The sequence below is a fragment of the Loxodonta africana genome, chromosome 24 (assembly GCF_030014295.1).
Source record: "Loxodonta africana isolate mLoxAfr1 chromosome 24, mLoxAfr1.hap2, whole genome shotgun sequence".
Lineage (NCBI taxonomy): Eukaryota > Metazoa > Chordata > Mammalia > Proboscidea > Elephantidae > Loxodonta > Loxodonta africana.
The window spans coordinates 31,992,371-32,006,303 of record NC_087365.1 but is presented as its reverse complement, the minus strand read 5'-3'; the positions used below and the strand labels follow the sequence as shown (position 1 = coordinate 32,006,303).

The 13,933-nt window shown below is 46.2% G+C and overlaps 1 protein-coding gene across 5 annotated transcripts in view; it reads right to left on the bottom strand.

Annotated features, from left to right (window-relative positions):
* DNMT3B (DNA methyltransferase 3 beta) overlaps window positions 1-13,933 on the bottom strand; it is a 42,818-nt gene that overhangs the window by 16,007 nt on the left and 12,878 nt on the right. For 3 of the 5 annotated variants that reach the window (XM_023550146.2, XM_064275971.1, XM_064275969.1), the window contains exons 1-7: window positions 10,135-10,771; window positions 9,074-9,135; window positions 7,031-7,135; window positions 4,645-4,770; window positions 3,814-4,023; window positions 2,714-2,872; window positions 756-863 (exon numbers count right to left, since the gene is read on the bottom strand). In XM_023550146.2, the coding sequence (XP_023405914.1) occupies window positions 756-863; window positions 2,714-2,872; window positions 3,814-4,023; window positions 4,645-4,770; window positions 7,031-7,135; window positions 9,074-9,135; window positions 10,135-10,375 (1,011 nt within the window). In that variant the 5' untranslated portion in view covers window positions 10,376-10,771. Of the gene's footprint in view, window positions 1-755; window positions 864-2,713; window positions 2,873-3,813; window positions 4,024-4,644; window positions 4,771-7,030; window positions 7,136-9,073; window positions 9,136-10,134; window positions 10,772-13,933 lie in introns of those variants that run through there. The other 2 variants (XM_010591605.3, XM_064275970.1) reach the window with 2 other exon arrangements.

Sequence of the window (13,933 nt, the reverse complement as noted above, 5' to 3'; positions counted from 1 at the left end):
GCCTGGGTCAGCATGGTCTACTACCTCTGCACCTTGCGACAGCACTGGATTTCTTTTATGTCCCCTGAAAAGATGGGGAGTTCTATATCAGAAGAACCATGAGGATTCAAATCTAATTAAGCTTGTACAACACTTGACAGAGGCTGGCTCATAAATACTAGACAAAAGCCATTGATCTTTCCAGCTCCATGTGAAGGGGGAGGGAGAGAAAAGAGCCTCAGGGTTCACAAGGGTTAATAACACAGGCCAAAGATAAGGGAAGGGGACAGATGACCTCAGCTACCTAGCCACGAGACAAAACCACATCAAGTAAAAGAAGGAGGTTTTGTGGTTTCTGCAAAAGCATATCAACTGATACGAATATTGCCACCCATTTCACAGTGCTCCTCCTCCTTCGCTCAGCTGGCAGTACCAGCCACCTAGCCATGCTGGGAAGCTGGGAAGTCAGGGGGAAATCTCATGTCCCTTCATTGTCTTCTAAGCAAATGGGCTTTTTCGTAATCAAGCATGTCAGGCCACCATAACGTTTGCAATGAAAGCCTCCCTGGTCGGCCTGCACCTCTAAGCCCATCAGGCCACCACCATGTTTGCATTGACTGCCTCCCGGGACTGCCTGATCCCTCTACACCCATCTTGGCAACACTGTAGTCTGAGCTACCTTTCTGTGGATCTCTTAAATAATAATAAAATAATAAGTCTGCAGTGGCTGCACTCTGCTCTTGGGGCCAGGCCCTCATTCCCCCCTCCAGTGTTACCTCCAGGGCGTGGTACATGGCCTTCCTGTAAGAGACCAACTTATTGAAAGTGGCCAGGTTAAAGTGCTGGCTGAACAGCCCCAGGGCCACCAGCTTGTCTGCAGAGACCTAGAAAAGAAAGAAGTGATCACCACCCACCAACAGCATGTGTCCGTAGAGTGTACAGCTCTCACATGTTCACACCCTTTAATAGAGGATATCTTTCAGGTGTCAATTCAAAGGGGGGGGGGGGGCAGGGGAAAACGGCAAAAAAAAAAAAAAAAAAAATTCAATGGTGTAGATTCCCCTGAAGGATTCTATACACAGAAAAATGGTAGATGAGACCTTCAAAAGAAATGTGGAAAAAGTATGATATTCTGGGTAAATTGTATTATGTATCTTCAGAGCAAATTATCCACATGGTTCCTGATGTGAGTCCCACATAGCTAAGGCCTGAAATTCTCTGTGGGTGCTCCAATATGGGGGTTTTGTCCATGTTCTCCTGCCTGCTTGCCCTCCTCCTTTCTGAGCATGGGGAATATTAGGTGTAATGAATATACTATTTTAACCTTTCATTAAAGTGTTAATTTAATGTATGCTTAGAGAACAGTGCTTGGCAGAGTAAGCACCTTTTAGTTGTGATGTGTTAATGTCTACCTTCCAGTAGAGGCTGAAATCTGTGCTCTCTGTATAGGACACCCCTTCCCACTCAAATCCCCAGGCCATGCATGGGTTGATGGGGTTGCCAGTGGGAAGAGAGAGAATTGGGTGTTCAGGGATGCAAAGCAGAACTGAAAGAGCTAGGTGATGCACCATTCTCCAAAGAGTTCTCACTCTTGAGATACCCTCTGATTTGTACCTGTGAGCCCATTTTGCTTGCAAAGAGAGCCCAACTTCCCTTGAGTATACCACCACCATTTGACCTTTGAAGAAACAGGCTCAACATATTTCTTGGAACCACAGGTGGAGCTCACTACAGTGGTAGATTCCTATACACTAAAACGTAGACACTGTTCAAAGCCAAAATCTCCCAGTGCAACACAGAAGTGTGCTGGGCAGGGTACAGTCCAGGATTGGGGCCCAAGAGTCAGGCCCCACATTGAAATTGCATTCCACAATGCAAACAGACCCACACTGCATCCTATTAGCATCAGACCCTATCTTGCAAAACACATTTTAGTGTCTCATGAGGCCAAGCAATTACAACCATTAGGCCTCGACCCATCTTTCATTTCACACAATTCATTGCCCACATCCTGAACTTAGATGCTCAAGAAAAGTACAGCCACAGGACAATTGTGCTTCAGCTCCCCCTGCTGGCCACAGAGAGCATCTGCCGACTGTCTCAGAGGATCCAGGCCCTTGCATAATTTCAGTGTGTTTAATTAGCCTCAGGGAGTGCAACTCCTTAGAAAACTAGAACCTCAACTTGAGGCTGAATCCCAGGGATGTACTAGATGGTCATTCTAACATCTGCCTCCATGTTGGTTCCGATTGCTCTGCCTCCAGCTTGCCTTCTAACCTGCCTTAAGTACCTCACCTAACTTCTCTGGGCCTCTGGGTGGTGAGGGTTGGACTAATACCTCCAAAGGAGATCGATCTTATAGGAACAACTGGGAAATCTCAGATATGTGCCTTCTACAGAGTATTAAGAACCAAAGCACACTCCGTAATACACAAAAGTGCTTAAGTTAAGAATGATTAGCTTAAACTGGCTAATACCAATAATCAACAACCCAGTCCTGAAATAAACCACTCCGGCACCAGGTGACCTTAAACCCATCTCCAGGCCCACCGGGAAAACCCCACTCTCTCTGGGGCTAAGAGATGCTCAGCAGCGTCCCTGTTCCTGTCTCTTCCACCACGGCAACACCCACCAGGAGAGAGCAGGTCTTAAAAGGTCATGTACCAAATACAAAAAAGTAAAAACCTATGCATCTACGGGGCCCCCTTGAGAGCCTGCCTTGCCCTGGACTCACCTCTGAGAATTTGCCGTCGCCAAACCACTGGACCCAGCGCATGCCGGCAATGGCCTGGCGCTTGGAGGTAACTTTCCAGGACACCACCATGGCGGGCCACCAGGAGAAGCCCTTGATCTTTCCCCACACGAGGTCGCCTATTCCAAACTCCTTTCCATCCTGGAGGGAGAAAAACCAAGCGAAGTAACTCCAATAATTAGACAGACAACCAGGATCAAGGAAAAACACTGCCTACTCCATTGATATCAATAGCAACAGCCTCAACACCCAACCCATAGCTTCCATACTGCACTGACAGAACTCTTTGGGAAAAGAGTTGTGACATAAAGTGACGCCAAAAATACACACCTACCTATCAATGTGTTATGGATTAAAGATTATGTGAGAATTGATTAAAAATATAAGGGGCACCGAAGAAGGCAGGATTGTTTGAGGTTGGGTGTTTCATTGTATTATTATAACTTTAACATTTAACCTAGCATCTGGGAATGAAAAGATGACAACTGAATATTCACATCAAGACTGAAAGATCACAGTAAAAAAAATAACCTAGAAATTACCAGCATAGGGGACTGGATGGTCTCTTACAAAGCCATTAAAATGCAACAAAAATTTTCGGCCCTCTGCACACAGTACTATGTTAAAAAGCTTGCTGTAGGCTGCGGAGATAAGTGTACTTACAGTGTGATGTCCTAACTAAGTAATGTGTGTCAAAAATGGACTCCTACACCACCTCAAATTCGTGCATAAGGAGGCTTAATACAGCCCTGCTTAAGTGAAAAATACAAAAGCTCAATTGGTTATTTAATGATGGTACAAAAACGCTTACTGGATTATACAAGCATAAAACCATGGGGCAACTCTACTTCCTAATTAAAAAAAAAAGCCAGTCTGCCTTCTTCTATGTACAATGATTCTGTTCATGTATACAAACCTTGTACAGGTATCTCTACACATAAATATAATATTTAGAACATCAGAAGTCAGGTGGGTAACTATGGTGTTTGAGTTATGTCTGGGAGTGACCTCTTGGTAACTTGCTTTCTGTTCCCTGCATTCGGCATTTGGCTGCCCCGGTGGGAAGTCCTTCCTTGTCCTACCTGATACTCAGTGCCGTCTGTTTCTCTACCCTCTCCATCCACCTGTGGTGACTCTAAGTTCTCCAGATGGCTGTCCTGGATGAGGCTGTTGTATGGGGTGCTGCTGCTCTGGGGTGTCACATCATCATCTGTGAGGTCAATGGTGAGGTAGGGGCTGGCAGGGGACAGCCACGGTGTACCTGCTGAGGATGTTGCCCGTCGTCTCAGGGACTACAGACAGAAGAGCACAGAGTTGGGGCCACAACAAAACAGGCTGGTTACCAGAGACCAATGGTACCACCAACTGCTTCCCGGACAAGCAAAAAGAGTAAAGAATTAAGTTAAACAATAAAGAGACCAGCAAGGACTGTTTTTCAGAAAGAAGTATCCTGTAAATGGCTGGATGCTGGAGAAAGCCATCATAACAACTTGTTAGACCAGAGACAGAACTGAAATGAAGGCATAGTGATGGTTAATGCCAAGCTCGGAGAGGATCACTGGTTTAGGTATCTGCTGTGCACCCAACCTTGGCATAAGAGTGGAGAGTGCTGTAACGCTGGGGTGAGCTTATACAGTCAAAGGAGACATACCAGGGAGATAAGACAGTTCTGAATGCCAGTGGCTCAAGTGGGGCAAGTACTCAATCAGCAGGGAATTCTGCACAATTCCATTTGGAACATAGTCAGGAGAGAAACCATCAGGCTTAAGAGAAGCATATCCAGAAAGGAAAAGCACGATCCTGAAAATAAGATCAGCATGAAGAAAGGAAACAGGTGATACACCAGTGCAGTAGGTAAGTCAGATCTTCTGACTACAGATGAGGGCAGGGGTCTGGGCATCTGGGGGACCAACCCTGGTAGCTGGGAACTCCACTGGGGACTCGTCCACGTGATTTCGGCCCTGCCGGCCTCGGGTGGAACGTAGGGAGGGCCTGTGCCTCTCCCGTCTGGAGGCACTGTTGCTATTTCGAGTTCGTACCTGGAATCAAGAGAGTATAGTCATGCGTTGCTTAACGTCCACTATATGTCCTGTGTAATAGGATGTTACGTGATTTGGACATTGTGTAAATACCTTATTATACAGTTAGCAAAGATGTATGGAATACTCTAGTATACTTGTATTGCCTTAACAGCCAAAATACATACACACAGTACTGTATTTCATCCTTACAGATGAAGGTTTTTTCAGGCATTCACTTCCAGAATAAGGTTTCTTCCATATTTAAAATTTGCAGGGGCAAATAACCTCTCTCTACAATTAGTTTATCTACGGTTTCGACAAAGTCTTCTGCCGCTTTCGCATCAACACTTGCAGATCACCACTCATACTTTCACATTATATAGTGGGATGTGTTGTCTGGAGCGCTTGAACTGCCCAGAGTTGGCACTAAGCTTGATATTGTAAGTCTGGTCCTGCTGCTTCTTTAAGCATCTTGACCAAGTTTTTTTTTGTGCCTTAGCAGTTATCCAGAAGGTGCCGAGAGGAATTCGCTTTTGTGTATGTTTCTCAATCCAGGTCATTAGCAATTTCTCCATATCTGATGTGAGTATCTCTCACACTTTCATTAGCCTTGTAGCTTTCAGTGGAGCTAATCCTTTAACAGCTTGGGAAATTTTTTCTTATTTTTTGAGGATCATGGCAATTGTCAAGTGTCACATGCTTAAATCACGATCAATAACATTCACTGATCTTCCACCTTCATGTTGTTCAATAACCTTGTTTCACCTCCAAATTGATATTTCTCCTTTGCCTCTTACTTCTATTATCACTAGCACTGGTTTTGCTGCATTTGGGAGCCATGATGCACTTCACAGTAATATTTTCAAAAGAAAATTAAACAGAAGGAGAAAGCTACAACACTCAAGACACACATGATATGAGATTGGATACTGCCGCCTACAAGTCAAAGCATACACTCTTATATGGTAAACCTTTTATTTGTAAATAGTAAAAGTTCACATTAAAATAATCATAGGAAGTATAGCACAGCACATACATAAGCCAGTAACATAGGTGTTTATTATGACTATCACAACATGTATTATAGGCTACTTATCTACTGTACCATTATACACCTGGCAACACAATCACTTTGTCTACAAGAGACGTGAGATATGCACATTGCTTGTAGGAAGCTGTTGCATTCCCTATACCTGGTCATATCCACTATGTCGCATTCTCAGGATTTCTGAACTCTTTTATAACCTTATTGGACCACGGACGTGTATGTGGCTGGACGTTGCCTGAATGGACCTTATGCAGTGCATGACTGTAGAAGTATAGAGCCTTAGGTGATTAGAGGCATAGGGCCCATGGCAGGGGGCCAGGAAGATCTGGCTTTGAGTGTCGCCAAGGACACATGGTGGCCTCAGGTCTACGGGGTGTGAACGAGATAGTTAAGTTATATGGGTACTGCAGCCTGATAACACCCCACCCAGAAATTCTCCCTTAGTGGGATAAAGGTGGTATGATGGCTAGCAGTGTGCCTGAAAACCCAAAACAGATCCCAATCCCCTGTTCATAACAGGCTGCATAGAGTCTTGAGATTTGGCCAGCTGAAGCTGGCACCTGTGAATTAGATTGAAAAATAAAATCCATGTTTACTCTAAACCAAACACATTTCTCCAAAACCAGACATATGGCTTCCAGAAAGTTCTGGATCATCAAGATGGCCAAGAAGCCCTCAGACCGTTCTTTCCCAGCATGGTGCAAATTTAGGCATTGAAGACCTGGGTTCAAATCCTGTGCTCAACAGTTATTGTATAACCTTGGTTACGTTACTGAAATCTTCTCGTCTATAAAGAGGGGCGATAGGAATTCCACAGGACTGCTGTGAAGCTGAGATTATAAACCACACCTGGAAAAGTCATTAAGCATCAGGTTGGTCTTTAATGGGCTAGGTAACCAAGAGCATTAACTGCCTTCCCAATTCCAGGCCTCAGACTTTTCTAGAAGTCACAGAATCCACCTTGAAGTGATGGTCTCTAGTAGTTAACTGGCAGCCGAGCCATCCACCTTGTAAACTCTACCACCCCCGGGTATTTACAAGAAAATTCCAGGAATGAGTTTAAAATCTGCTGTGTGAAAGAAAATTTTCCAGAAACTCAGTCCGTGAGCCTAATTTCAAAATATTTGCTCACCTCTCTTCAAACTACTCCCAGGGAGAGCCAAGACACAACAGTTTTTTTACTCAGGTCTGAGTAGTTGGAAGTGCCGTGGCTCAGTGTAGGGGACTTACAGCTGGGCTTTCAGAACGAGTCCTGGTTTCACGGAAGAGTTTTGGCATCACTGGTATGTCAGCACCATCTCCATCTTCCCCTTCATCTCCGTCACCCGTCAGATCCTTTATAAATGAAACAATATAAACTTTTAAAACGTAATTAGGAAAAATCGCATCATAAAAAAAGAATAAAATGAAGAGTCAGTCATACTGAAACCAATCACAAGTATCAAGGCAAGAGACCTAAGTATATTTAGTTATACTCCTGTCCCAAAAACCTATTATGACAGAAAACTACAGGATCATGAATTAAAGCTGGGACTGCAAGATAAAATCTCAGGGGAATCAGAAAACGAAAAAACGAAGGAATGCAAAATGTCAATCTTTATACGTTTATTAGACTTAGTTATGCCTGGGGGGAGAGACCTGCACCATTTTCACTATTCAGAGGTTGGGAGAAAATGTAGGCTAATTGCTCAAGGGAGATTCTTGTTGACAGGATGACCAGGAAACAATGCCAAGTGCCCTGCAACATGTCATGAATAAGCCAAATGTGGGTCCCATTCCTCACAGCAATACCCAACACAAACCAGGCACCAAAAAAAAGAAAAAAGAAAAAAAACTGGAGTGGTTGAGTGACCAGGAGATCTAGCCGGTGGTGTTAACTTTTTTCTCCATTTGCCAACTGTGTGACCTTGAATGAGTCCATTCACTTGTCTTTAAAATTGAGATACTAATGAAACAATTAAAAGGAATAACCTCACGTATAGGGCACCAGGTTTGCAGTCAATCAAATCACGCATACCAAGCACAGAGGAAATCCTCAAAACAGGCAGTCGCTGTTACTAGAAAAAAACCTACAACAGCCTTCCTGACCCTGTGATCCAGTTCACTGTCTTAGTTGTCCACTGGCTCTTATTCTTCATCTTCTGAACCCTCACCAGTGGCCCACCAGGAGGATGGCAGGGCCACTTTTTGTTCACCATTTTGTCCCCGCTGCCTTTGAAAAAAGTAACCACATTGATAAAGCGTCTATTAAGATTAGAAAACAGAGGCATAAATAACATAAGGAATAATAAATACATAATGGAATAAAATGTAACTTTGGAAAACACTGATCAAGAAATAGAAACCTTAACACATCTGTAACTATTAAGAAAATGCAGTGACTATTAAAAATTCCATGAAAGAAGCCCAAGGAACCTGTTGGCACAATGGTTAAGTGTTCAGCTGCTAACCCAAAGGTTGGTGGTTTAAAGCCACCCACTGACTCTACAGAAGACCTAGTTGTCCGCTTCTGTAAATATTGCATCCAAGAGAACCTATGGGGCTGTTCTTCTGTCACATGGTATATAGTCTGTGTCTAAAATTGACCAAATGGCACCTGACAACATCCAAACAAGCTCGTCAAGTTTTCTCCAACTTGCAACAAAATCTTGAGGCTACATAACCCCAATGTCAAAACCAGACTGACATAGTAAATAAAATCATATATACATTTCATTCCTGGAAAGATGATAAAGTAAATAATTCAAATTTGAAACACAACATGACCATGTTGGACTTATTCTAGAAATACAAAGATGGTTTCTTATTAGATAGCTCTATAAATTGAGGGAAAAAAAATTTTTTTTTTTTTTTTGCAAGAAGCATTTCGTAAAACAAAACTTTCGTTATTTAGCAGAAAAACTTTTCACTGATAAAACTTTGCATATTAGAAATTTTTTTAAAAATTGTTATCATTGAGTTGATTCCAACTCACAGCAACCCTATTGGACAGAGTAGAACCATCCCATAACGTTTCCAAGGAGCAGCTGGTGGATTCGAACTGGTGACCTTTTGGTTAGCAGCTGAGGTCTTGACCACTATACCACCAGGGCTCATATTAGAAACAACAGGGCGTTTTTATCATGATTGTAAATATCATCCTACATGAGTTTGTTAGATTCCCTCCTGTGCTTCACAGCGTTCATATCTGACAACATTAAGTGAGCCTCAGGTTCCATATTTGATAAATGCTAAAGGAAACTTCCCTGAGCCCCCAAAAAGGTGAGACTGTACCTGAGTATAACTTAGCAGGCTGGAAACTTCCCTCTTGGATAGTCGTGAGCTTGATCGGCGGCCTATGGAGGGAATAAGTCCGTTTGAGGAACGGGCAGCCTCCAGCCATATCTTCCCTTTCCTGACAGGGGCTGTTCTCTGTGGCCTCCTTTGGAGGCCGAGGTCTGGGATTTCCCTAAAGCACTGGCATCCTCGGGGATTAACTCTTAGACCTTCAGCAACCCTAGTTCCCTTGGCATGCCTTGTTGCCTCAGTTCCCTGTATTTATTCATGCCTATAGGAACAGGGCAAAGGGCCAGGCACTTAATGAGACTGTATGCTGAGGGCACTAAGGGTAGGTACCAAATTCATTCCAGAACAGCGCTGCCCAACACAGTGGCCACTAACCCCATTTAAGACGACAATTCATTGCCTGTCTTCTTAGCCACATTTCAAGTGCTCAATGTGTCCCGTAGCTATTGTAGTACAACAGTACGGAACATTTTTCATCCTCACACGAGGATTTGTTGGATGGCGCTGTTCTGGAAGAGGTCTCAACAACAGCACGGAACAATACAGGGGTTTCCAGACCAGCTGGGTCAGAATCTCAGTGGAGGGGAGCCCCAGTTTGTGCTGAGGGGAAGATAGCAAAGGAAGCAAGCCTCAGAGCCTCCCCTCCTTGTCACAACCCCAGTCCCACCTCCTAAGGAGAGGGGTCCCACTGCAGAAGGGCTGGCAAAGCCCCAGCCTATGCTGAAAAGCCCTATCAGACTGAAAAACATCAGGGGTCACCACAGCACCTCTCTGCAGCCTCTTGGTATGATCCTCCTCAGTGTTCCAGTTGAAGGGACAGGGGAGTAGGGGGTGATAAGAAAAAGGTTTGGCTCTGCCTAAACTATTACAGGACTGTCTCTTCCCTTCCCCTGGGGGCACGGGGGTGGGCAGAGGCTCTGAGAGACCAGACCCTCTCCCAAAAATAAATTGCAGAGCCTGCTGGGAGGCTTTCATCCCAGCGGTGGTCTGTAGTGATGGCATACCATGTCAGCACCTGAGCCCACCCCTTACTCCCCAGGCCCGGCCACCTCTGATCTCCGGGGTGCCAACAGCCTCCAGGATTGGGGGCGAAGGGGCGTCCTTGGAGTAGGAGGACTGGTCGCTGCAAGCCCCGTTGGTGATGATGGAGTCTTCCCTCCTGCTGGCATTCTCCTCTCCGTTGAGCTGTCTTGTGTCTCCCTTCATTGTTTCCTGTGTGAGAAGGCCAGGCTGAGTAGGGTAGAATGGAAGCAAGAACATGAGGCAACACACACCCCAACCTCCCAACATTGGCTTTATGCCCTTAGGCTGAGACAGGCCCCTGATAGATTCTTATGGTGATACTCCTGCCCAAGGACCCCACCCAGGCTGCCCCCATAGCCTGCCCCCTCACCAAACTCAGAGGCTCAGGACTTGGTTCCATGTGCCCAGGAAGCCCCAAAGGCTCAGAAGCCAGCACCCAGGGCAGAGGAGGGGGCTGGGACTGGGGTCTGAGGCTTAGGTTGTGCTATGCAATTAGCTGGCCCCTTCAAACAATGCCATTTAGGACCCGCCTGCCTGCCGCCAGCCCCTGTTCCCTATGCCCCGGCTCCCTCTCCCTGCCCAGCCTCTGCAGGGCCTCAGGAAGCCAGTGCATTATTTTCCCTCCTGACCCCTTTGTTTGCTCTCTCCCTTCCCCTCAATCTCCAGGTCCTCTTCCCACCCGCCCCCTCCTCCCCCACAGAACCATTTCTCTCCTCTCCATGGCAGCACAAGCCCCTCCCCAGCCCATCCTCGGGGACCCATTGGTCTGCTGGCCTGTCACTCACTCCCCTCCTCCCTCACCAGCTGAAGCTTGGAGTCCTAAGTTCCCAAGAAGGGACTGGGTGGGGGAGGCACAGCAAAGGGCTGGGGGCAGTTAACAGGAGGGGATGCCCCTGGTCCAGCTAACTTCCACCTCTGGAACTTGGTCTCCCCACTGCTGGCCCTCCCCGTAGCTGCATCATATCTGAGACACTGGCCCAGGTCTTTGCTATGCAGCTGATAGGCTATATGACCTTAGGCCTGGCCCTCCGCCTAGTACAGGGTGGGCACTTAACTACATAATTTGCTTTATGTAAGAACCTCAAATATGCATCCTTCTCTCATTAAATCCTAATGTGATTGTGTGCTCATTTTATAGGAAAGGAAAAGTGATGTGCACAGTCTAACTGTGCCATAGGGTCTTCTAGGCCGTAATCTTTAAAGGAGCGGGTTACTAGGTCCTTCTCCCATGAGGGAGCCCTGGTGGTGCTGTAGCTTATAGCTTGGCTATTAACCAAAATATCAGCAGTTTGAATCCCCCAGATGCTCCTTGGAAGCCCTATGGAGCAGGTCCTCTATCCTATATGGTGGGTCACTATGAGCTAGAATTGCCTCAAGGGCAACGGGTTTGGTTTTTTTTGTTTTCTCTCATGAGTCTCTGGGTGGGTTCCAACCCCCAACCTTTCAATTAGCAGCGGAGTGCTTAGCCTTTAGGCCACCAGGGTTCTACACCAGATTAGTAAATACCTCCGGGGTATAGAATGCCAACTCAAACCAGAACTCCAAAAATTACTATCATTACCACTTGACCTACCCTCGGTTTGCAAAGATAGAGCCGAGGTACAGGGTAAGGGTCCCACGCTCTTACCTCTGGTTCCCCTCAAACAGCATGAGGTCATTAGCCCCACTCTCCAATCCTGGAACCCTGCCTGGAAAACTTTCCTAGCAACTGGCCGCCAATCCACTTCCGGCCCTTCCTGCCTCTGCGACCACTTGCACGGCTCCGGGACTTACCAGGCCATACCCAGACAGAGCATGCTAAACTCCCAGGGTAACTTCTGGAATCAGTACCTGGGGCAGTGAGCTACAGTGGCACGGCACCCACCAGGGGGCGCTGTGGGACTCACTGTAATGGGGCCTATGGTGCCCCCGGGTGGAGTTGCAATTTGTCACGTGCGCCCCAATTCCATCCTATGCACCGGCCCATCCCCCCCAGGCTTGAGATAAGGGCACCTCAACCAAAACACCCAAACCTATTAGAATCAACATTTAAGACAGAGTTGAACTGCCCCATAAGGTTACCAAGGCTGTAAATCCTCTCCGGGAACTAGTGGTATCCAACCACCAGCGTTTCAGCTAGTAGCTGAGTTCTTAACCACTGCATCACCAAACTAAAACCAAATCCATTGCCTCGGGGTAGATTCTGACTGATAGCAACCCTTTAAGACAGAGTAGAGCCACCCCATAGTTTCCAAGGAGTGGCTGGTGGATTCGAACTGCCGACCTTAGAAGTTGTAACTCTTAACCACAGCGTCACCCAAAAACCAAAACCAAACCCACTGCCATTGAAGAGATTCCAACTCATAGCAACCCTATAGGACAGAGTAGAACTGCCCCATAGGGCTCTCAAGGAGCACCTGGTAGATTTGAACTGTCGACATTCTGGTTAGCAGCCATACTTTTAATCACTAAGCCACCAGGGTTCCCACTACATCACCAGGGCTCCTTAAATCTATTCTGATACATGGCTACACATATATGTCATTGTGTGTATCTGTGCTCCACAGGGTTTTCAATGATTTTTTTATTCCGTATTCTTCCGACTCACAGTGACCCTATGTACAGAAGGAAACGCTGCCCAGTCCTGCGCCACCCTCATAATCCTTATGCTTCAGCCCATTGTTGCAGCCACTGTGTCAATCCATCTCATTGAGGATCTTCTTTTTCGCTAGCCCTCTACTTTATCAAGCATGATGTCCCTTTCCAAAGCCTGATCCCTCCTGATAACATGTCCAAAAGATGTGAGATGCAGTCTTGCCATCCTTGCTTCTAAGGAGCATTCTGGCTGTGTTTCTTCCAAGACAGATTTGTTTGTTCTTTTGGCAGTTTGTGGTATATTCAATATTCTTTTTTTCTTAAGTACCAGTAAATCACCAGGAAAGGAGCCTGGTGGCGCAATGACAAAGAGGTTGGCTGCCAGTGGAAAAGTCGGTGGTTTGAAACCCACCAGCCACTCAGTGGGTGAAAAGACCTGGTGATCTGCTCCTGTAAAGACTTCAGCCTAGGAAACCCTATGGGGCAGTTCTACTCTGTTCTATAGGGTTGCTACGTGTGAAAATCCACTCGAAGGCACACAAGATCAATAAGCCTTTCTTACAAGGTGCCTCTGGGTAGACTCAAACTGCCAACCTTTTGGTTAGCAGCCAAGCTCACTAACCATTTGCACCACCCAACTGGTAGGACAGCTATACCTCTGTTGGTCCCTATGTGGCCCAGGGACAGTATTCTTGGGCCAGAGGCATCAGTCTCACCTGGAAGCTGGTTAGCACCACACAAGTTCAGGCACCATCAAAGACTTGTTGAATAAGGACCTACATTTCAGCAAGATCCCCACGTGATTAATATGCACATTAAGGAAGGACCACTAGGTTTAGGAGTGTGTGCCAAGTTCTAAAGTTATACACTGACACACAGCATAGCATGGAATTATCCACCCCACATGGTTCAAGATGGTTCACAAAAAAACTCTGGTGACAGAACTTCAACACCAGAGAAAATAAGATCCCCACACCAACCTCAGAGGATGGAGGATATGCCTGACCCAGCCCAGCTACCTGCTTCTCAAGCCTGTTTTTCATAAGCCCTGACCCGGAAGAACAGGCCATGTGACCTACTGCTAGTTCCTGTGAGGCCCAGAGGGCAGAAAACTGCTGGTGTGTGGTTCAGAGTAATTATTAATTCCGAGCATTTCACCTCAGGCCAAGCAAGTGTATTAAGTAACCTGCACAGCCTGGCCAGGAGCTGTAGCAGGTAGCTGGGTACCAAGTCAGAAGGTAAAATCAGGGG